Source organism: Penicillium cinerascens, assembly GCF_028974065.1.
Source record: "Penicillium cinerascens strain IBT 15544 chromosome Unknown scaffold_4_segment0_segment0, whole genome shotgun sequence".
Lineage (NCBI taxonomy): Eukaryota > Fungi > Ascomycota > Eurotiomycetes > Eurotiales > Aspergillaceae > Penicillium > Penicillium cinerascens.
Genome location: NW_026695297.1, coordinates 2,488,781 through 2,509,043, shown reverse-complemented (window position 1 = coordinate 2,509,043; position 20,263 = coordinate 2,488,781). Strand labels below are relative to the sequence as shown.

General features: G+C 50.8%; 8 protein-coding genes across 8 annotated transcripts; 7 read left to right on the top strand and 1 right to left on the bottom strand.

Annotated features, from left to right (window-relative positions):
• Positions 1 to 641: 641 nt before the first annotated feature.
• Positions 642 to 3,809, top strand: N7498_008920 (Proton-exporting ATPase; the record flags this gene model as incomplete). The annotated part of the gene is made up of 5 exons (XM_058455982.1): positions 642 to 1,050; positions 1,106 to 1,329; positions 1,392 to 1,619; positions 1,677 to 2,792; positions 2,835 to 3,809. 5 exons carry the CDS (start codon positions 642 to 644, stop codon positions 3,807 to 3,809), a joined length of 2,952 nt encoding a protein of 983 aa, XP_058305970.1.
• Positions 3,810 to 5,148: 1,339 nt separating this feature from the next.
• Positions 5,149 to 5,625, top strand: N7498_008919 (uncharacterized protein; the record flags this gene model as incomplete). The annotated part of the gene is given in 3 exon segments (XM_058455981.1): positions 5,149 to 5,179; positions 5,190 to 5,309; positions 5,339 to 5,625. 3 exon segments carry the CDS (start codon positions 5,149 to 5,151, stop codon positions 5,623 to 5,625), a joined length of 438 nt encoding a protein of 145 aa, XP_058305969.1.
• A 2,946-nt stretch (positions 5,626 to 8,571) lies between these two features.
• On the top strand, positions 8,572 to 8,814 carry N7498_008918 (uncharacterized protein; the record flags this gene model as incomplete). Its single annotated transcript, XM_058455980.1, has 1 exon — positions 8,572 to 8,814. The coding sequence occupies one exon, from the start codon at positions 8,572 to 8,574 to the stop codon at positions 8,812 to 8,814; it is 243 nt and encodes an 80-aa protein (XP_058305968.1).
• A 726-nt stretch (positions 8,815 to 9,540) lies between these two features.
• On the top strand, positions 9,541 to 10,639 carry N7498_008917 (uncharacterized protein; the record flags this gene model as incomplete). The annotated part of the gene is made up of 4 exons (XM_058455979.1): positions 9,541 to 9,706; positions 9,766 to 9,905; positions 9,964 to 10,087; positions 10,176 to 10,639. The coding sequence occupies 4 exons, from the start codon at positions 9,541 to 9,543 to the stop codon at positions 10,637 to 10,639; spliced, it is 894 nt and encodes a 297-aa protein (XP_058305967.1).
• A 632-nt stretch (positions 10,640 to 11,271) lies between these two features.
• Positions 11,272 to 13,854, top strand: N7498_008916 (uncharacterized protein; the record flags this gene model as incomplete). The annotated part of the gene is made up of 5 exons (XM_058455978.1): positions 11,272 to 11,321; positions 11,373 to 11,477; positions 11,531 to 12,207; positions 12,257 to 12,475; positions 12,525 to 13,854. Exons 1-5 carry the CDS (start codon positions 11,313 to 11,315, stop codon positions 13,852 to 13,854), a joined length of 2,340 nt encoding a protein of 779 aa, XP_058305966.1. The 5' UTR covers positions 11,272 to 11,312.
• A 260-nt stretch (positions 13,855 to 14,114) lies between these two features.
• On the top strand, positions 14,115 to 15,823 carry N7498_008915 (putative MFS transporter; the record flags this gene model as incomplete). Its single annotated transcript, XM_058455977.1, has 2 exons — positions 14,115 to 14,478; positions 14,529 to 15,823. The coding sequence occupies 2 exons, from the start codon at positions 14,115 to 14,117 to the stop codon at positions 15,821 to 15,823; spliced, it is 1,659 nt and encodes a 552-aa protein (XP_058305965.1).
• Positions 15,824 to 16,303: 480 nt separating this feature from the next.
• Positions 16,304 to 17,415, top strand: N7498_008914 (lysophosphatidic acid acyltransferase LOA1; the record flags this gene model as incomplete). Its single annotated transcript, XM_058455976.1, has 3 exons — positions 16,304 to 16,334; positions 16,382 to 16,619; positions 16,683 to 17,415. 3 exons carry the CDS (start codon positions 16,304 to 16,306, stop codon positions 17,413 to 17,415), a joined length of 1,002 nt encoding a protein of 333 aa, XP_058305964.1.
• A 1,076-nt stretch (positions 17,416 to 18,491) lies between these two features.
• On the bottom strand, positions 18,492 to 19,569 carry N7498_008913 (uncharacterized protein; the record flags this gene model as incomplete). Its single annotated transcript, XM_058455975.1, has 2 exons — positions 18,492 to 19,325; positions 19,378 to 19,569. 2 exons carry the CDS (start codon positions 19,567 to 19,569, stop codon positions 18,492 to 18,494), a joined length of 1,026 nt encoding a protein of 341 aa, XP_058305963.1.
• Positions 19,570 to 20,263: the final 694 nt, after the last annotated feature.

Below are 20,263 nucleotides of genomic sequence, written 5' to 3'. Positions count from 1 at the left end.
GGTGGTGGTGGGATTCTACTTTGCTGCGATCTCAGCCTGTAGTTTTGTGAGAAAAGCAGACTTCTTCGGACGCCCCCGGGCTTATCTACTGATTGATTATATTCTGCTTAGGGCACGGACCCAATGATGTCATCCACTGGGTTGAGCGATTGAGTTGTATCCTGCCCGAACATGATCTTCCGCGGAAAGTCAATTGGCTCTGAGCAGATAAAATCAATCGGGGAATGCTTTTCCTAGCCTCTGGAAGTGGGGCATCTCCCAGACCCTTTCTCAAACAGCCAATACTCAAGGCAGCCACTGAGTATTGGCTGCAGATCTTAACATATCCTGGGAAGCCCAACAATAGCGATGCCAAGAGGCACGCAATTCCGGTTAGGACGGGTAAACCGGAAATCCTTTTGGCTATGCACCATAATTCATATCAAACAGCCAAGACAGCTAGCTGCCAAGCTGTCTGAGAGCAAGCCGATGGACGACTTGGCAAACAATCAATTGGAATGCCAAGGAATGATCGCACGAAGAGCGTGGTGTAGATTGCCTGTCTACTTATAACCCATCAATTCTCGGGCTGCGTACCTGATTTCCAGACTCTTTTTACAGTAAAGCTTTTCAACTTGTTGTCTTGGGACATTTGCCATACTATGTCTGAACAGTACCCTCCCCGGTCGATTTCCTTTCACCAAGAGGAAGACAATCCAAGGCCCAGGGAAGCTATGGAGGCAAGCGAATACGTGGCTTTGAATCGCTATATATCTTCTGCTAGCGAGAAACCCGGCGGGGCAGTCTCAGAGACCGAAGATGCAGATGCGGATGCGGATGATAAGAGGCCATGGTGGAAATTCTGGCACCGCTCTAGGGGCAAGTCAGACGCAACCTCCGACGGCCAAGCTAGCATCCCTCATGATTGGGCGGACACGGATATACAATCGGGTCTTTCAACCAACGAGGTTGAGATTCGTCGACGGAAATGCGGCTGGAACGAGTTGGGAAGCAAACGTCAAAACATGTTTCTGGAATTCCTCAGTTACTTCCAAGGTCCAATTCTATATGGTAGGCATCCAACCTTCTCTCTGCAGCAAAATGTGACCCACTTACGATCTGATAGTGATGGAGATGGCTGCTCTCCTCGCCGCTGGATTACGTGATTGGATTGACTTGGGTGTCATCATTGGCATTCTGATGCTCAATGCGATTGTTGGCTGGTATCAGGAGAAACAGGTGGCAGATGTAGTGGCCAGTCTCAAAGGCGACATTGCCATGAAAGCCTGGGTGGTGCGGGATGGCCAGGAGCAGGAGATCTTGGCACGCGATCTCGTCGTTGGAGACATAGTAGGAACCATCCATGGAAAGGAACATTGCTCAGTTGCTAATTCTGGAACCCTGTCCGCTAGGTCATTCTAGAGGAAGGAAGCGTGATACCCGCAGATGTTCGTTTGATATGCGATTACAACCAACCGGAACTGTTTGAAGTATACAAAGAGCAGCGCGCCCAAGATACCGATGATACCTTGCAAGAGAAACATGACGAAGACGACAGTGATAACGAACGTGATGACCACGGTCATGAAAATAGTATCGTTGCGGCCGACCAGTCAGCCATCACGGGCGAATCACTTGCAGTAAGTGATTGTGCCGCCCCTGAACAAGTTGGAGGAAGACGTCTGACTTTCTTCTAGGTGGACAAGTATATGGGCGATATCTGTTATTACACTACCGGATGTAAGCGAGGCAAAGGGTTCGCCGTCGTTGTGGCATCTGCACAGCAGTCTTTTGTCGGAAAAACAGCTCTATTGGTACAGGGTGCGAAGGACCAAGGGCATTTCAAAGCCATCATGGACTCGATTGGCACCAGTCTCTTGGTTCTGGTGATATTTTGGATCCTCGCAGCGTGGGTAGGCGGCTTTTTCCGTCACTTGCAAATCGCGACTCCGGAGAAGAGCGATGACAACTTGTTACATTGGACTCTTATCCTGCTGATCGTTGGAGTTCCAGTGGGATTGCCTGTTGTTACGACTACTACTTTAGCTGTGGGTGCCGCATATTTGGCACAGGAGAAAGCTATCGTGCAAAAGCTCACGGCTATTGAATCACTCGCGGGTGTTGATGTCCTATGCTCCGATAAAACGGGAACGCTCACGGCAAACAAGCTCTCGGTCCGGGAGCCTTTTGTATGCACTGGGGTCGACGTGAATTGGATGTTTGCGGTGGCCGCTATCGCGTCATCTCACAATTTGAAGAACCTCGATCCGATCGATAAAATCACGATCCGCACTCTCCGGAGGTATCCGAAAGCACGCGAGATTCTTTCCAAAGACTGGGTCACCGAGAAATATTCGCCATTTGATCCGGTTTCGAAGCGGATCACCACCGTCTGTACATGCGAGGGAGTTCGCTACACGTGTGCCAAAGGCGCTCCTAAAGCAGTGCTAAAGCTTGCGGAATGCTCTGCAGAGGAGGCGGAACTATTCAAAAGCAAGGCGACGGAATTTGCACTGCGTGGCTTTCGATCCTTAGGAGTGGCAGTGCAAAGGGAAAATGAACCATGGCAAATCCTTGGCATATATCCAATGTTCGATCCACCCCGTGAGGATACGGCTCAGACCATCAAGGAAGCTCAGAACCTCGGTCTTTCAGTGAAGATGCTAACGGGCGATGCCATCGCAATTGCCAAAGAGACGTGCAAGATGCTCGCCCTTGGCACCAAAGTCTATAACTCCGAGCGGCTGATCCATGGCGGACTTACGGGAAGTCGTCAATACGACTTAGTGGAGAAAGCAGACGGATTCGCTGAGGTTTTCCCTGAGCATAAGTACCAAGTGGTGGAAATGCTATAGAATCGGGGACATCTGACAGCCATGACCGGAGATGGCGTGAATGACGCACCATCGTTAAAAAAGTCGGACTGCGGCATTGCTGTAGAAGGAGCCACAGAAGCGGCACAAGCGGCGGCTGACATCGTTTTCTTAGCGCCTGGTTTGAGTACGATTGTTGAAGCCATCAAAGTCGCACGACAAATCTTCCAGCGTATGAAAGCATATATCCAATATCGGATTGCACTGTGTCTACACCTGGAAATATACCTGGTGACCTCTATGCTGATCATCAATGAGACTATCCGGTCGGAGTTGATTGTGTTCATTGCGCTTTTCGCAGACCTCGCCACTATCGCCGTGGCATATGACAGGGCGCACTACGAGCAGCGTCCCGTGGAATGGCAGCTTCCCAAAATCTGGATCATCTCGGTTGTCCTGGGTATCCTCCTAGCGGTGGCCACGTGGATAATACGCGGCATGATGTTTCTAGAAAATGGAGGCATTATTCAGAATTGGGGCTCGCCGCAGCCTATTCTATTCCTGGAGGTGTCTCTGACCGAAAACTGGCTCATTTTCGTCACAAGAGGCGGGAAGACATGGCCTTCATGGCAGTTGGTGGGTGCTATTCTTGCGGTCGACATTATTGCTACGTTATTCTGTGTCTTTGGATGGTTGTCCGGAGGGTCGTTCGAACAAACGAGTCCCCCCGATCCCGCCCATTTCTCCGACGGCACGACCAGCATTGTGACGGTCGTCGTCATCTGGGGTTACTCCCTGGGAGTGACAATCGTGATAGCGACCGTGTATTACCTCATGACGAAAATTACGTGGCTCGACAACCTTGGTCGCGCCTCTCGCTCCAAGGCCGAAGAGCACATGGATAGCTTCCTTGGACAGCTCTCAAAGCTGGCAATCGAACGGGAGCCCGGCAACGATTCTGGAACGACCCGATTCGTACTTTCCACTCGCACCGTCGATATCGAAGCAGATGACTAATTTGGTACATCTTTGATGGCAAATCAAAGTCCTGGTAACTATGCTTCCGTATCTCCCGGGTTAGTGAATTCCGGTTCTGGACCTGCCAGATGAAGGACTTGGATTTGGGTACTGTTTTGATTGAAAGTCGATGGAAGCACTGAGATAATCAATCTTGAGATATTTGTTGAATAGATAGATAGAAGAAACATCCAATTGGAAAGAATAGAAAAGATTAACCAACGATCAATACAAGAAAACGTGGCCACCTGCTGCTGAATTATACCTTGATTAGAAGCCAAGCTGGGCGGGCGGGTCGCCCGGTCCGTCAAGCCAGGTTCATGTTCTCTTCGCATCATCGAAACAGGACACGTTCCAACGGGCACGCTTCCAACGTTTCAATGAGCGGGTTCCTCAAGCCTTGTCACTAATTACTGCCTCTTCTCTTTCTTCTTTTTCTTTTTTCTTACCACATTTCCGCTCGGGCTGGATTGGAGCTGTATCCCAGTCCTCCATATCCGAATGCTCTGCGAGTGATCTGATGCAGGGAGTGTCGAATGTCACTTACGCAATGATGGCTTCAGCAATACGAGGAAGCCCGGAATTTCAGGGTCCGGTACGCTGGAATACAGAATGTTACAGCGATGCTCGCTCTCTTCCCGCAAATTCGGACAAAAGGCCATCTTCACGTTATGGACTTTCGGCCAGCTCAGCAGCACCGTCGACCGTCACGCACAAATCAGCGTTCCGATTTAAACCGAATCAGCCACAGCATATACCCAACCAGGGTGATGTGGTTACTAAGAAGGTGCATTTTGATGACCTGTCACAGAAAACCCGCCTCTTCGTCCCGGCCGATGCACCATTGTCTTTGACTTCAGAGTCACTCCCATCCGCCGGAAGAGTGAATGAAGCCGAGCAGGCAGGTTACTCTCACTTTCGGCTTAGTCGCGAAGGGGGCTTTTGTACGGTGAATTCTACTTTTATTCCGCCGTCAACATGGCAGCCAATCCGACTGGAGAGTCTGGGGCTTTTACCGTCCGGCTGCAGCATTACAGGGACGATGGCCGTCCTCAATATTGCTTTTCAGAAAGAAGTCCCTGTTCGTTTCACCTTTGACGATTGGAAAACGATCTCAAATGTCGCTGCCGAGCACTGTCATTCTGTCTACATGAGAAACTCAATCGTCTCAGACTTTTTCAATTTCACTATCGACAAAGAAAGTCTGCCTTTGGATACTGTGGGGGACTTGAAAGTTTGCGTTTGTTATAGAGTGCTTGATCATGAATTTTGGGATAATAACGGCGGAAAGAATTATCGAGTTGCCATGGCCATATGAGGTTGGAGTGTAAAAGGCCACATGTATCTGTCTGTCTTACCAAAGGCCGCATGTTCTTCTAGATTTAATATGTTTCAAGTGGAGCCACCCAGTGACAACAATTAGCGACAAGAAGGACCAAAACACCGGGAGGCTCCAGCTCACTCACAACCTCGGTGTTGCCACATTGTTCTATATTTGTGGTTGGTTGTCAGGTGGTCCATGTGAATAGAGCAGCCCTCCGGATCCTACGCATTTGTCGAACAGTATTGTAACGGTCGTCGTGGTTTGGTGCTACTCCCTGGGCATGACAATTATGATCGCGACCATTACTACCTCCTGACTCAAGTTTCCCGGCTTGACGGCGCTTCTCGCTCCAGGGCGGAAGAGAGTATAAGCGTATGGATCATCTTGTTGGTTAACTTTCCAAATTGGCGATCGACCAAAGTCAGATCATCATCTGGGGCAACTCAATCTGTGCTCACTACTTGTACCGTGGACATCAACGCAGACGAGTAGTGCGCTACGATTTTGACTTAGTTCCTGTGAGTCCTACTAGTTCAGCATCATGAGTTTGCACATTGTATGTCGCCCGAGAGCATGTCAGCTAGATTGATTGAACTTCATCATCAACCATTGATGGAAGTACGAGATCAAAAATAAACAATCGATAGATCGCTAAGCTTCCGTGATGTTTAGTTTTTCCTTTTTGTTTTGTTTTGATCGTCAGCGGTTGTACTCTACTAGCCTTTGTGAATGGACTCAATCGGCTCGCTGATACAAAGCTATTATCTATAACAAATCAGGCTTCTCTACATTGGGACGGGACAATGATGGCTAAAATTTTAATCTGTAAATAATTGTTGAACTAGCCATGATCTGAATTGTCTCAAATAAGTCGATATCGGAAACGTATGGTCGGGATTTTGAATTGTATCCAGTACATATATGACCCGCGGCCACCGTAGGTAGTAAAATGTGGTCCGACAAAGTGGACAGCTGGCATCCTCGTATCGAAGCCAATGATCAATGCAGGGCAGGTGGAAAACATGGCTACATGGAAGCCGGCGATAAGACGAAAGAGCGTCTAAGCCATCCCAGCACAAGGTACAGCTATCTGGGAGAGTACCTGGGTCTATTTCGGAAAAGAAGTCAATAACGCTCGTAAAACCGTCTGGGGATAAAGAAAGGCATGCAAGGGACTCACCAGTTGTGCAGTCGCGAAGCCCAAAATAACACGGCATATGAGCGTATAAGAGCTCTTTTGTGGTTAAGCCTCCCCGCTCCGTCGGAGATGGCACGTGTAGATAGTACCCAGCCATAGTATGTGAAGCTGGACAAGTAGGTGAAGCTCGCTGAAAGCAACAGGTCTCTTTCTAATACATGCACTTGTTCCCGGCGCGGGCACGAATAAGGTCAAAACTCTGCTATTCTTCAACGACGTAATCCTATGTTTCCGCATTTCCCGTGTTTTCCGGGGCTGTCGAAGCAGGTGACTTGACCACTTTTTATTTCCTGTGACAGTGGAAAGAATCATTTGATGTCGAGCAATGTTAACGAACAATGCCTACTTGACCCCTCCCAATTTGCGTATTATTGCCAAATTTTTATGTGAACATATGTTTTTTGTGCGCCTCGTCTGATATTCGTCGGCCCATTGTCACAGATAATCAAAGCTTGCGTGTGGGGGATCGCCGGCCGGTGGCTGAACGGCTGAACCATCGTATGACCTGAGTATAAAGCAATTCAACCTAAAATCCTAGTACTGTAACGAGCAGTTAGCGTAAGTTGGGATCCATCGGCAGCTTATCAATATAAATCTCCACTTCTCCTTTTGATATTTCCCACCACTATGCGAACTCCAAAAGGCCAGTGAACAGTGCCAGAAGTGTGGATCATCTTCTAAATTGCCCCCTCTGCCACATGTCTTTTTATGAACTGCGTCGACCTCGGGAGAAACAAACATTTACCCAGTTCCCTCTCAAATCAAGGGAGAACTTCTGAAAATCGACATGGAAATGAAGTGGAGTTGGGAAGGTTGAATTCTCTGCAATGCTGGCTCAGGAAGAAACTTCATGGTCAAAACGAGGCAATGGCACTCCCGCCGCAGGGATAGCAGCAGTGGAGTGGCAATAGCAGAAGTGGGGCGGTGATTGAGATACACTATATCGAAATTAGGGTATGATATTGACTATCGCACTTAGCAATGTAGTTAGTGATGTATTGCATAAAAAGCATATCTATTGTCACGAGTCAGCGGTAGGATAAACGGGAGCAAACATTGTAAAAATCATCCTTACTCAATGGGGATAGAGCCTGAGCATCTCGCAATGGCTCGGAAATGAAAGGGTCGTATCGCTGCTGATGCCCGGTCCGCGCGGGCCGGACATTTTAGGTTATGATTGACAAAAACCACGGCTATCGTACCGCCATGCGTTCCACACATGAATAAATTAAACCCCTCCTTCCTCCCTCCAAGGGGTTCGCTGAACCAGAGCTTGAAGCATCACTATTTCTTTCCAGACACTAAATAAAATCGCGCGTTTGTCCTTGACTCGATCGTTTTGGGACAGATCGATCACTTTGAAAACCCATCTTCGAGGACCCGCTCCTTGATGAGTTTCGCCCGAAGGAAATCGTTGTCTCCCCACCAGACTGCGCCAAAATGCTGAGGTTTCACAAAAGCGTCAGAGCCCATTGGAAAGCCAATCAAAATCGCATTATTCGCCAGGCAAGAAATGGACTGAATATCATCCCACCATCGGTCCTCCTTTCCATTCAACTATCATTTTTCGTCTACCTAGGATTGTTGATATTAATGGAAATTTTCTGCATACTACAACAATCCAATACCGACCTTCAGAAGTTACTGTGGAGTCAAGGGGAAGAATATTCTCATGTGTTCGTCACAATCCTTCTATGACGGGCCGACCATGTCCGAGACATCACGTGATGTCATTCCATATTCGCACGACTCGCTTGTGGCCTTAATGATCATGATGAATTAATGTTTATGCAAATTGAGCTTAATTTCAATGCAATAATATATGGGAATCGATGGAAGCCCGTCATCTGAAAGATATAGTCTCCGGCTTGGAGAATCGACCGAGGCGCACTGTAACGGGCAGTCGCGCCGCCTTCAAGCGTTGCCTGACACATAGTCCGTACTCCAAATATCCAGTGCTAAATTCCCGTCAAAGCTCAGCTGTCCCGTTACCATAACTAGACATGGAATTTCTGCAAACGGAAGCTCGCCCTCGGAAAGCAAAAGTAACTGTCAGTTGTTCCAGAGAATCCGCGGAACCTCCCCCGGTAAAGGCGGGAGAGCGCGAGAGAGCCGTTCCAGGCGGAGACCGGCTCGACTAGCCGCTGCTGCTGTCGAGGCGTATGAAAGCTTCATGGGTACCCTCGCTCGAACCTTGCCATGAATACTTCTTCCCACCTCATCCCGGAATACTGGTAACTATGGCCGGTAACTCTCCCCAGCCTGGCCCAAATTCTCAGGGGGTACAGCTGGCTCTGGCTCTATCCCTGCCCATCGTGGCATTCGCCGCACTCGCCATTCTGGTCATGTCAGTCTGTCCCGTTGAAGCCGAATTAACCAGAGACGTACTTATACCGGTCTCGACGCAGGACAATGATTCGCAAATTGGCTTTGTCCGCCAGGTCCAGCCGACATCCGAGGTCAAATATACGGCAGCTCAATGACGCATCCCGCCTAAGTCATCTTTCGGGTCGGTTAGAACTGCACACTCTACCGTCCATGACTCTGGCTGAGCTATGGAAATCCCGGGAAAATTCTAGGCCTTGCCCGCCGCGCCTAAATTCTTGGTGAGGAGTTACCTTCCCATTGACCGTAGGTGTGATATTGATGATTCATTTCCAGTTGCGTATGTCTGGAAGATGTGCAGCCCAGTGATGTAGTATATGATCTCTATTGTGCGCACGTTTTCCATAAAGGTTGTTTGGAAAGGTGGCATTCGACTTTCCATTTCACTTGTCCGCTCTGCCACCGTCCTTTGACACGGGATAGCAATGGCGCTGAATGTGTATAATACAATGAATTTAGCCTTGTGCGACCCACAGGGCAATGGAAACAGGCTACTCATTCAAGGGTGATTAAGGGGCGATGTGATGTATGGGTACTGATCTGCATCCACGAGCGGCTTGTGGGGGAACCAGCTCCGCGGATCCACTGAAGCCAATGAATGTGGTTTCCGTCTCTTCCGGCCAAAGCAAGATCCAAGATAGCTCGTGAGCAGTATGTCATCTGCAACATCGACCGATCTTCTCTGCGGGTCCGTGTGCTGCTCCGATTCCGCAGATAAAATGTTTTGTGGATGCCACTGAGACCTAATAAAATAGTCTGGAGCCAACAAACCAAGAATTTTACTCAAATAATTGCGGTGAAGACGTCCTCCAGCGTGCACAAATATGGGCAACGAAGCAACTCGGGTGAACCCCTTCGTGGTGAATGATCGACGGGTCGATATTCACATCACTGTCCGAGGGTCTGATTGGTACTGGGCGGTGATGTCGACCATGGGATTGACGATGCTGGGGATCATGACGCTGAGCTTCTTGAAGCCTGCGACCAGTCGTATTTTTTTTTTATATTCTCTCCGCCGCGACTTTTGTAGCCATGATTGAGCATTACAGCATGGCTTCGAACCTGGGATGGGTTCCTATCGATGTTCAATGGCAACGCAGCAGCGGCCTGGTTGCGGGCATCAACCGCCAGATTTGGTGGGTGCGGTACTGTAGCTGGTGAGGACCCCTTCATTATTCCCCATCTCGTGGTATCCCAGCACCAAAATGTTGCAATCAAATCAAATCGACTCTAATGGTGACAACTAGGTTTCTGATTTGGCCATTGCTTTCCTTGGCGGTACTCCTGACGTGTGCCTCTCCGACCGTTCACATCCTGTGGACATGTTTCCTGAGCTGCATCATGGCTGTCATGGCTCTCGTTGGGGCTCTCGTGCGCAGCGATTATAAATGGGGTAAATCATCACGGTTGGCCCAGCCCATTGTTCTTTCCGAGTGTTGCTGAACTTGCTCCTTTCCAGGTTACTACGGCTTTTGGATATTTACTTGGTTACTGATAGGGTATTGTCTCGTGTGGGCCCCTCGACCTTACGCGCGAGCTCTAGGTCAAAATATCCGGCTAGTGCATGCGCTTTCTAGCAGCTGGATCTGGTTCCTCTGGATGCTCTATCCCGTTTGCTGGGGTGTCAGCGAAGGGGGGAACGTGATTGCGCCGGACTCGGAATTCATTTTCTATGGTATCCTCGACTGCTGCTTGATTCCGGTCACCAGCGCACTTTTCCTGGCTCTCCATTGGAGAATCGATCCCCTCCGCCTCGGACTCTACATGCGCAACTGTAATGATCCAATCGGCGGATACCAGACCCCGATGGCAAGCGGAGCACTTCAGAACGGGTCTCCTCGGGGGCTAAGTATTCGTAATTACAAGCACGAGAAAGGACACGGCCCTGGAAATGAGCCATCAGATGCACATTCGCTGGCCTGAAAGATCGGTGGAAGGAAGGAAAATCGATATAGAGTAGAAAATGGAAGAGGTAGTCTACCACTCTCGCCGGCGCACAACATGAGAGACGGTAGTAATGGTAGCTTAATACAGTTTCAGTACCAGTTTCAGGCGTTACAAGCTCCCTCTCGAGGTAGACAGATGGTGGCCGAAGCCTGGAAGCCAAACTAGACGCGCGGCTAGTGCAAAGTATGACTCGCGATGGAAGGTTCGTATTGCTAGAAGTGAGCACGGTCCAAGAACCTAACGGACCATTCTATTGCGTTTGACATCTCATGTGGAGGTGCGTGGGCGAAGGGGCTTGTTGATCGAGGGCTTTTTCCGGCGTGCCAAGCTGCCGAAAGAGGCCGCCACGCAGCAAAACACACTTCTTATAGGAAAATCGCCGACTTGTTTCTTTGCTCTAATAAATCCTAAAAACTAGGCGAAAATTAAGAAAGCCCACCTAGTAGGTGATGATATGCGTATTAAGGTACTAGCGAAAAAATCCTTCAATAGTTTTTAGAGGGTGATTACAAGCCAGGGTCTACAGTCTACGTAGCTAAGTACGCGCCTCGGAGCGGAAGACGATCGCCGCGATACTCGGCTCCACTCAACCTCCAAACTCAACCTCCAAACTCCCCTTCCCCTCTCATTGAGATCATGCTGTCTGAGAATGGACTTTGTATGTGCCTGCAATTTTTCAGAAACGATTCTGTCACTAACGTTTAACCAGTGGTCTCGTCTCATCGGCGGCTCGCGCGCGCTGTCCAAGACATCGCGAGCCACTTCACCAACGGAACGACTCACGGCCTTTAAACGCGCCTGCAACGCTCTTCAGGTAGATTGGACAGCTTCATTGTGCGTGCCCTGACTAATACCATTGAAAACCAGCAAATTTGGCGCTCTACAAACACTCCCTCCGCCGAACAGTCGACTGCGCACGCGCGCGCCTACATTGAACGCCTCAACTCCATCCTGAGCGACGAATCCCGCGGACCAGCGCCGCACCCCTGTGTTGCCTACGCCGCCTCTTCCCAGATCTTCGTGACGGTTACCAAGCTTGCTCTATCATACTACGATGATGGGGTCTTACGGTCCGCCACAATCTTCTTCAATACTCTCATCGATGCCGAGGTGGACGGCGTCGTAGACAACCGACTGTTCGCTCGTGCGTTAGTCGACCTGGTTCGACGCGCCGACAAGGCATCGGACGAGATCGAAGGACGACTGGTCGAGCTACTGTTCGGCATTGCCAATAACATCCGCCTGCAACCCGTGATCCTACCTGCCTGGTTCGTGCCTCGAGCGACTCCTATCGCCCAGGACGGTGAATCAATGCCTCCGATGGAATTCGCTGGTGCCACTCGCAAGGATGAGTTCCCGCTCTTCTACCTGCTGGTCGACTACGTTCACAATGATGGTCGCGCGGGTGACTTTGCGCGTACGGGGCTCCTGTATCTCATCGAGACGGCGTCGCGCTCGAAGAACCTGGAGAAGTGGCTGATTGAGAGTGACCTAGCCACGCTGATGGCTACTGGATTGGGGGCACTGTACAGTCAACTCGGAAGGTGAGTAGAATTTTGGATACGAGAAAGACTAGTCGTTGATCAAATGTAGCTTGGAATATGCGCCCACCGACGAGGACGTCCCACGCATAATTGCCCTTTCTGACCATGCGAAAGAGGCGACGGCACTGCAGCCCGCCCTCGGCGAAACCATGGATGCTTTCATGTCCTACCTATTATTCTGGCAGGACACCATCGACCACTGCAAGTCCGTGGAGGTGAACGACACTCTCTTGGACCATTTCCAGGTGCTCTTTCTTGAACAACTCCTGTAATGTCACTCGTCAAGCATTTTTGTTATTTCGTGCTAACCGTCACAGATACCCTTCTTTATTGGAATCGTCGGATGTGGCAGGTGGCTCGACAGCGGCCGTCCTGACCTACATGTGCCGTATTTTAGACTCGATTGACCAGGGAGAATTGGTCCATCGAATCCTGCAGTTCCTATTGGCTTCATCCCCACCCCCCGAGGAACAGATGGACATGTCGGCAAGTCGCCGAAAGTCACTCAATGTTCTGGCCGCGCTGGCTTCCGAAGCAGCCCAGCCTTCTCCTTCACTCTTCAATCTACGGGATCTCGTCCTGCTGGGTCTTCACTCCTCCAACCGCCAGACGGTGCTGGCTACTCTACGCCTGCTGAACGTTGTCCTACAACGGCACCATCAGTTTTCACGGGCGTTAATACACACGGTACCTGGCCAGCCCGCGCAGCAGCGGTCGGTCGGTGCCTTCAATGCGGAGCTCGAACAGCTTTTGACTCTCGGCACATCGATCTTCGACGACCCGAGTTTAAACGAATCATTTGACGACTACGTTGCGGATGCGACATGGACACTCGAATCCCGCCTGTGTCTCCCTGTTTCTGCCGCGGACGAGGTTGAGGGTGCGATCCCCCTGCCATTGCAGCTCCAGCAGGATGACCCGATTGTCCGGGGACTTCTCGGCTGCGTTGAGACCTTCTTCACCAACAGCGTGATTGTTAACCTCGCATTGACCGGCGTTCTAATGAGTCTGGCCTCGTCGCATCTGTTCTCCCTGGACGGCTGGGTCCTGGTCGACCCTGCCAACTATGACTCGCCAGAGGAATCATCGGACGAGCTTGATCCCATCCATCGCGCCTACCAAATTCCAACCTGGCCCGCAACTGCGAACCCGACACTGACTGCGGCGCTCCAACGACTCGTAGACCAAGTTCGCCAGTGGCAGCAGGATCTGCCCGACTTTGATGTCTTGGTTGCTGCCCGACGCGATCTGCTGCATCTGGGCGAGCGGCCCCAATCGCCCATGGACCGTTCACGGCCCTCCTACCCCGGATCTCCCGACGCCTCCGTTCCTGCGTCCCGAGGCCGGTCCCCGAATCCCATCAGCTCCCCCGCGGTGGCTTCACTGCGAGGCGAATCCTCGCGACCGGCGGAATCGCGTGGTTCGTCAGGTTCACGGGCAGCGACGGCAGAGACCCTGCGCCAGCGACTAGCGACTCCATTCCCGCCCCCAGAGGCGTCCGTTAGTGAAAGTGTCGATCCCGAAAAGGCCCCGGCCACGCTGGGCCACGTGTTGACGAATGTGGTGGTCCTGTATGAGTTTCTGCTGGAACTGTCGGCGGTGGTGCAAGCGCGGGGAAGTCTTTTTGAAGAGGCAGGCTATACATAGATGGATATAGATACGTGTATATAATTGAGTACATTTCATTCGACCTCTGCCTCCACGTAATCCACATGTGTACAGTACAGCCCCTAACTCCTTTATCCGACGATCTTCCAAGTGGGTCAAATCCGGACGCGAGGCGCCAAGGCGGCGTGACGGATTCCCAAACGAAGATTGGACGGCCCTTGACCACCTTGACACTTCTCTCATCATGTCTCTTACACTCTCCTGATTCCCTCGATTCTATATATACGGCATGACCGGCCATGGTTTCTCATGAGTTGGAACGCGACCGCGAAGATGCCCCGTTTCTCGAAACCCCTGGCGTCCCTCAGGTCGAGACCAAGGCCGCTCACCCGGAGCGTCATGCTTCGGCCAGTGCCATTACCTTTCGGCTGAAGGTGATCCTGTTCATCATGGTGCTAGCCGTGGAAGTCGGCTTCTCCTTCCTCGACGGACCCATGGTGCGCATCCTGGAGTCCATTGCCTGTCGCCAATACTATACCGACGCGGATCCGACGAAGATCGGGGCTAATGGCCAAGTACCGGAGGATTTGTGCAAGGTGGGCGAGGTCCAGGCGGAATTGGCCGCGGTGAAGGGATATCATATGTTCTTCGACGGGTTATTGAGTACGATTGGAAGGCATGCGAGCATGATATCGTTCTGACCACGTATACAGGCGCGCTCATGGCCATTCCCTACGGTCTGCTGGCAGATCGGAACGGTCGCAAATCGACCCTTGCATGGGGAATCCCCGGCTTTGCCCTCAACTCTCTTATCACCATCGTCGTCATGTGGTTCTCAGACATATTCCCGCTGCGGGCGGTCTGGCTGTCGTCCCTGGCGTGGCTGATTGGAGGCGGCCCCGTTGTGGCATTTGCGATCATTTGGACCATGATGGCCGATGTCACCACCGAATTGGAGCGAGCGGAACTTTTCTTCCAGTTCGGCATCGTCTCCATGGCATCCGAATTCATTTCCGGGGCCTTCAGTTCGTATCTGATGACCATGAACCCATGGGTACCATTTCTCATTGGCTTTGGCATTGTACATGCCGGTCTGCTGTTCATTCTGCTTCTGCCCGAGACCATGCATGTTATTCCATCCCGCGAGCCTGAACCTTCGAACGTCGAGCTTTCCGACCTGTCCCAGGACACCGAACCAAAGCCCCATTTCGAAAATGAGGGGCAGTACCACGATGAAAGTGACCTCGATACTGCGGTGGATCACCATGATCACTTGTCCTGGAGCTATCCGTCCGAGCAACACTCGTCTATTTGGGCGAAATGTCGAGCTAACTACCGGTTCTATATGAAACCGTACCTCTTCATCCTGAACCGCAAGCCCGTCATGCTCCTCTTGACATCATTCTTGGTATACCGCCTTAGTCGCGGCTCCTCATGGTTCCTGTCACAATATATCTCGACACGCTACCACTGGACATTGGCACAGGCCAACATGCTCGTCTCCTCCCGGCCCACCGTCTCGGTCCCGGTGTTCCTATGGGGTCTGCCCTGGCTAAAACGCCATGTGCTGGATTCTCGACGAACCGCCACGGAGAAAGACCTCTGGCTAGCTCGCGCAAGTATAGCATGCCTCACTATCGGAACCCTGGGAATCGGACTCTCGCCTTCCGTATCCACTTTGATCCCCGCCATGATTGTGCAAACATCAGGCTCGGGCTTTATGTTCCTGGCGCGATCTATCATCACGACACTGGTCGAGCGCGACGAGACAGCCCGTCTATACACAGTAGTTGAAATCCTCCAGTCTGTGGGCAACATCGTCGCTAGCCTGTCGATCACGGGTGTTTTCCAGCTCGGTCTCCGACTGGGAGGGTTCTGGATCGGACTGGCGTGGATCATGACCAGTACGCTGTTTTGCATGGTTGGTGCCGCGATTTGGTGGTTTCGCCTGCCACCCACACCCCACGCACCGGAGTTTGTGGTGGGCGAGTTTGAGGAGGACCAATGAGTGCACAATAGCATATAAACCTTGTATATTATAGATCACAAGCCATTTCCTGGGCGTTTGGTGTGCTTTCATTCCAACGCATTTGATTCTACCACTCACTACCACGGCCATTTCTTTCGCATTCGATATATTGTGTTGAGGGGAACTTATCAGTTCATTCGTGAAGCTAGATAGACCCATGCTGATATACCAGTGCTGATTGGTCGGTGGATCTACGTTAGTATGTATTTCTATCCTGCATAAAGTAGTCTATAGTGGGAGTATCGTCGATTTAGTGTTATCTATACATATTTTCCTGAGTACACCATATTTATGGTTTGGCGTCGCGGAACCCTGTCTCGAAACATGTGAAGCCCCACCGTGACGAAAGGTCATCGATCTGCCGCCCAACAACCCACCGCTCTGCCCACCGCCCCATCTTTCTCACATGCGTAGATAGGGAAATACTGAGATTCCTCAACCGGCCATCGTTTATCGGCAATGGAGAAATTTTCCCAGTTTCGGGATCGAGGTAGGTGGCTGTAGCTCCTAATCCAAGTTGCAACTGACACTTACTAGGCTCGGGCATTGCGCCCTTCCTCCCCATTCCCTCCGAGCCGCTTGGCCTGCAAGCACCCATCCGGGTCTTCCTCTTTTGCTTTCGCTTACCCTTATTCATCTTTGTGACCCTGGCCTATTTCCTCATTTTGCAATGGCTTCCCATTGGATCACTGGGCAAGAAGGCTGCGTTGTGGTGCATTCTTGGCGTCCCGAGCATCTGGTGGATTGACCTCCAGGTGGATGGTGTTCGGAAAGGGTCCGTATCTTTGCGATATCAGAGCCCCGTTGCTCTCAACGGTAGCTAACGATGTCTCAACAGCTCTCTTTCCAAGCAACGGCAAGCTCGTCTTCCCCAGCCCGGCTCCGTGATTGCCTCTTCATTCACCTCCCCCATCGACGCGATCTATTTGGCGGCGATTTTCGATCCAATCTTCACCGCATCCTACCCAAACACCCGCCAGGTTGAGCGCATATCTCTTCTCCAGGCCGTCCTACGAGCTTTTGCATCACCCTCGACCCGCCCCAAGCCCGGGACCCAGCTGGTGGACGTCGCCAGCCTGGTCGAGCAGTACCCGAGCCGACCGATAGTGATCTTCCCGGAATGCACCACTACCAACGGCCGCGCAATCTTGCCCCTGAGCGAATCGTTACTCGGTGCTGCCTCCAAGACCAAGATCTTCCCCGTCAGTCTGCGGTACAGCCCCGCAGATGTCGTGACTCCTCTTCCGGGAAGCTACATCAGCTTCCTGTGGACGCTGCTCAGCAAACCGACACACGGCATCCGCGTGCGTATTGCCGAGGCTGCGGCAATCGCCCGCAGTCCGCTGGACACTCCGCCCAGCCGCTCAACACGGAAGTCGACCTACAACACCAATTACCTCGATACTCTGGACGAGTTGGCTGCCGACAGTGAGGCAGTGATGGAAAAGGCGATGCTGGATCATGTGGGAGAAGCGCTCGCTCGCATGGGCCGGGTCAAGCGCGTGGGCCTGGGCGTCAAGGAGAAGCAAGATTTTGTACGCATGTGGACCAAGACTCGGTCTACGTGGTGACAGCATGGTTCTTGAATTTCCGTGGAGCTTATAGAACAATGAATTAGACCCGTGTCTGGCTATTCTACAGCATTCCACTCGTTATGCATCGTAGTCAAACGTGCCATAGGCCTAGATATGTGGTACGGTTGACAACCAGTCAATCGATACATAGGACGCAGCAGGCAGAGCTCGGAGAGATGCGAACATGAGAATGAGATTTCCCCGCCCATATAGACCAATGGGACTAATACAAAATATTAGACTTAACATGGACCTACCGATCGTCGATATTCTTTGTCAAGCTAAGGCTGCTGACCAACTACCACAGACGATGAACTTGTCTTATCGAGAGCAGTGGATAGAGGATGTCGAGCTTTATGCTCTGGGCTATCTGGCCCTCGAGGCTAAAGGGCGTGCGGGAGAGTATTCCCTACACCGTCTCACTAGACCAGACTCCGTCAAGACAACCAAAAAACAGATTTGGAACAGGCTACGGGCCGACCCGAATCTCTTTGCCCCAATTTTCAATTCTTAGGCTAGTTTCAAATGTATCATTATCTTCACGATGCGTTTTGGAACCAATGTTCCAAAGTCTGATCTGGGGACAGTGGGGCTTGTGGTTGAAGTGTTCCTAGAACCATATAGCCTGACATAAAAAATAATTGGTTTACAACAAAATGATACTGCAAATTATACCATGGGTGGGGTCTAGATGACTAGGGTCGACGGTCATATTGATGATGCCTATCTTGTGTTGATGGGCAATAGTGGCAAGCTAGACTAGAATGATTGCACGCGAATAGGACTACCGTGTCGCATTTTACTGAGGTGAGCTTACTTAGGTCGCTTATCCCTTCCCGTGGGTCAAGCTCAGTAAGCAAACTAGGTCACTCAGGGTAGGCTCAGTGCGTGGAATTCACGATTATATACTGTGTAATACTCACTGAGCAATTTAGGCTACTCAGGGGCGTGCTTAGTTCTACTCAGTGATCAAAAAGCGGAAAGGGAAAGCTGAGAGTTGCCAGACTTTATACTGTCTATATGTGTCCACTTGTTCTGACAAAGATGTAGTCGGGACGCGCTGATACTTCCTTTTACAAGATAGAGTAGACCATCAAATGCACCGTAGCGGTAATTACAAGCAAACATAAACACATCTTTCCATGCATTTCCAGACAATAAAGCAACCTTCGTGTCCCAATCATCTGCGCCGCCTCCCGTGCCTGTAGCGGTCCTCGGTTGGCCGCCGAAAAGATCTCTCCTACCCGTATACCTGGCTGCTGCTCTCGTGACGGCCTTAAAATCAGCGTCTCGCATCTGGGTGGCAGAAGACTGGCCTGCACTAAAATTAACATAATATAAGAGGGAAGGAGAAGAGACAGCTGGGTAAAGAGCATGAGCGCCGATATCAGGATATCGGATCTCACAATATACGATAACCCCTCTATTGTGACGTTCTCGTTTGACGACGGAGCAAGAGTGCTGTCGAATAGAGCCGGCAAATACATCATCACTGCTTCGGCCGCGGAGTAGATCAAAGTGGGAAGTGCCAGAGCTTTCCATCGTCGGCGATCGCGGGGACTAGACACGAAGCGCAGCTGGTCGCGAGGAAGGATGGTGTGCGCGGTCCAGAAGAAATGGGTCTCCGCGAGCAGGACTGATGCAATAATATACGCCACCGGAGTAGGAAGCAGAATAGTTGATATTTTCGTCAACAAGGTGTGCGTCACCCAGTAGGTACAAGCGGAACCGATGCCATTCAGGAGAAGGCGGAAACCCCCTCTGCGGTAAAGGACGGCACTAGTTTGGAGCAAGTAACGACTTGAGGGGGCTAGCTTCTTGTCTCCGACCTCAGAGATATTGACCTGCTTCTCCACAGATTCGAGGATTAAGATAGACATTAAGACGTGGCCAATGATGTATTCGATCTAAGCTCTATTAGTCTTCGCAGACAATAGGGATTTTTTGTTAGTCGCTTACTAGAAGTTTGAGGATAATACCGAGAAAAATAGGTGCTAAAAGTAAAACATTGTTGGTTTGAGCAGGGCCTTTCTGAACAAATCGATGAGTTTGCGCAAGTAGTGGATCATTTCCTGCGGAGTAGATGATAGTATTGAAGAGTTCGCGAAAGAGGGTTAACAAAAATTGTGGGCGTGGAGTGTATGCCATCATTTATTTAGACAGTGAGCAGGAGCGGGAAATTGAAGTTGTTCGCTTTCTCTCCATTATCTAACGGAAGGACAGTAGGTATTATATTTCTCCGGAACCGAGGGAGCTTGTCCTATCACAAAAATCGCGTATCTTTTGATGAAAGCACCAACTTAGCAAAGTCAAAAATATTAAGCTAATGCCGAGCTACTGCCAAACTAATGCCATGCTCACACCATCATTTTCAGCGTCGCACTAGTGGGCACAGAGAATGGGCGATTGGAGGAACCCAGCGAACAGGTAAATTGGCGGTCATATCTACGCCACAACTGACTCAGAGGCTTTGATACACCAATCCTGAATCTCTATAGAGTAACGAAGTCCAAGGCTGGAATTATTTTCAATGGTCAGCCCATTCTTTTCGGACCCCGATCGGACCCCGATGGACCCCGATATGACTCGAAGACATGCTTGTCCTAAGCTAGGCTACAGTCGTCCTCGAAATCGGCTTGACCAATATACACTGAGAAATTCTTTCCTGGGCCCACTGCCAAGGCGTTAGCGCGGATCATCTATTGAGCTGGCCGCATTAAAATTGAGGGACATCATAAGATGGACGGTGTATGGTACGGTATTTTCAGTTATATTACATGATACAGTGACACAGCAAAAGTATTAACACCCCCCTAGACCCACCCCCCCCTTATTACCTAATATT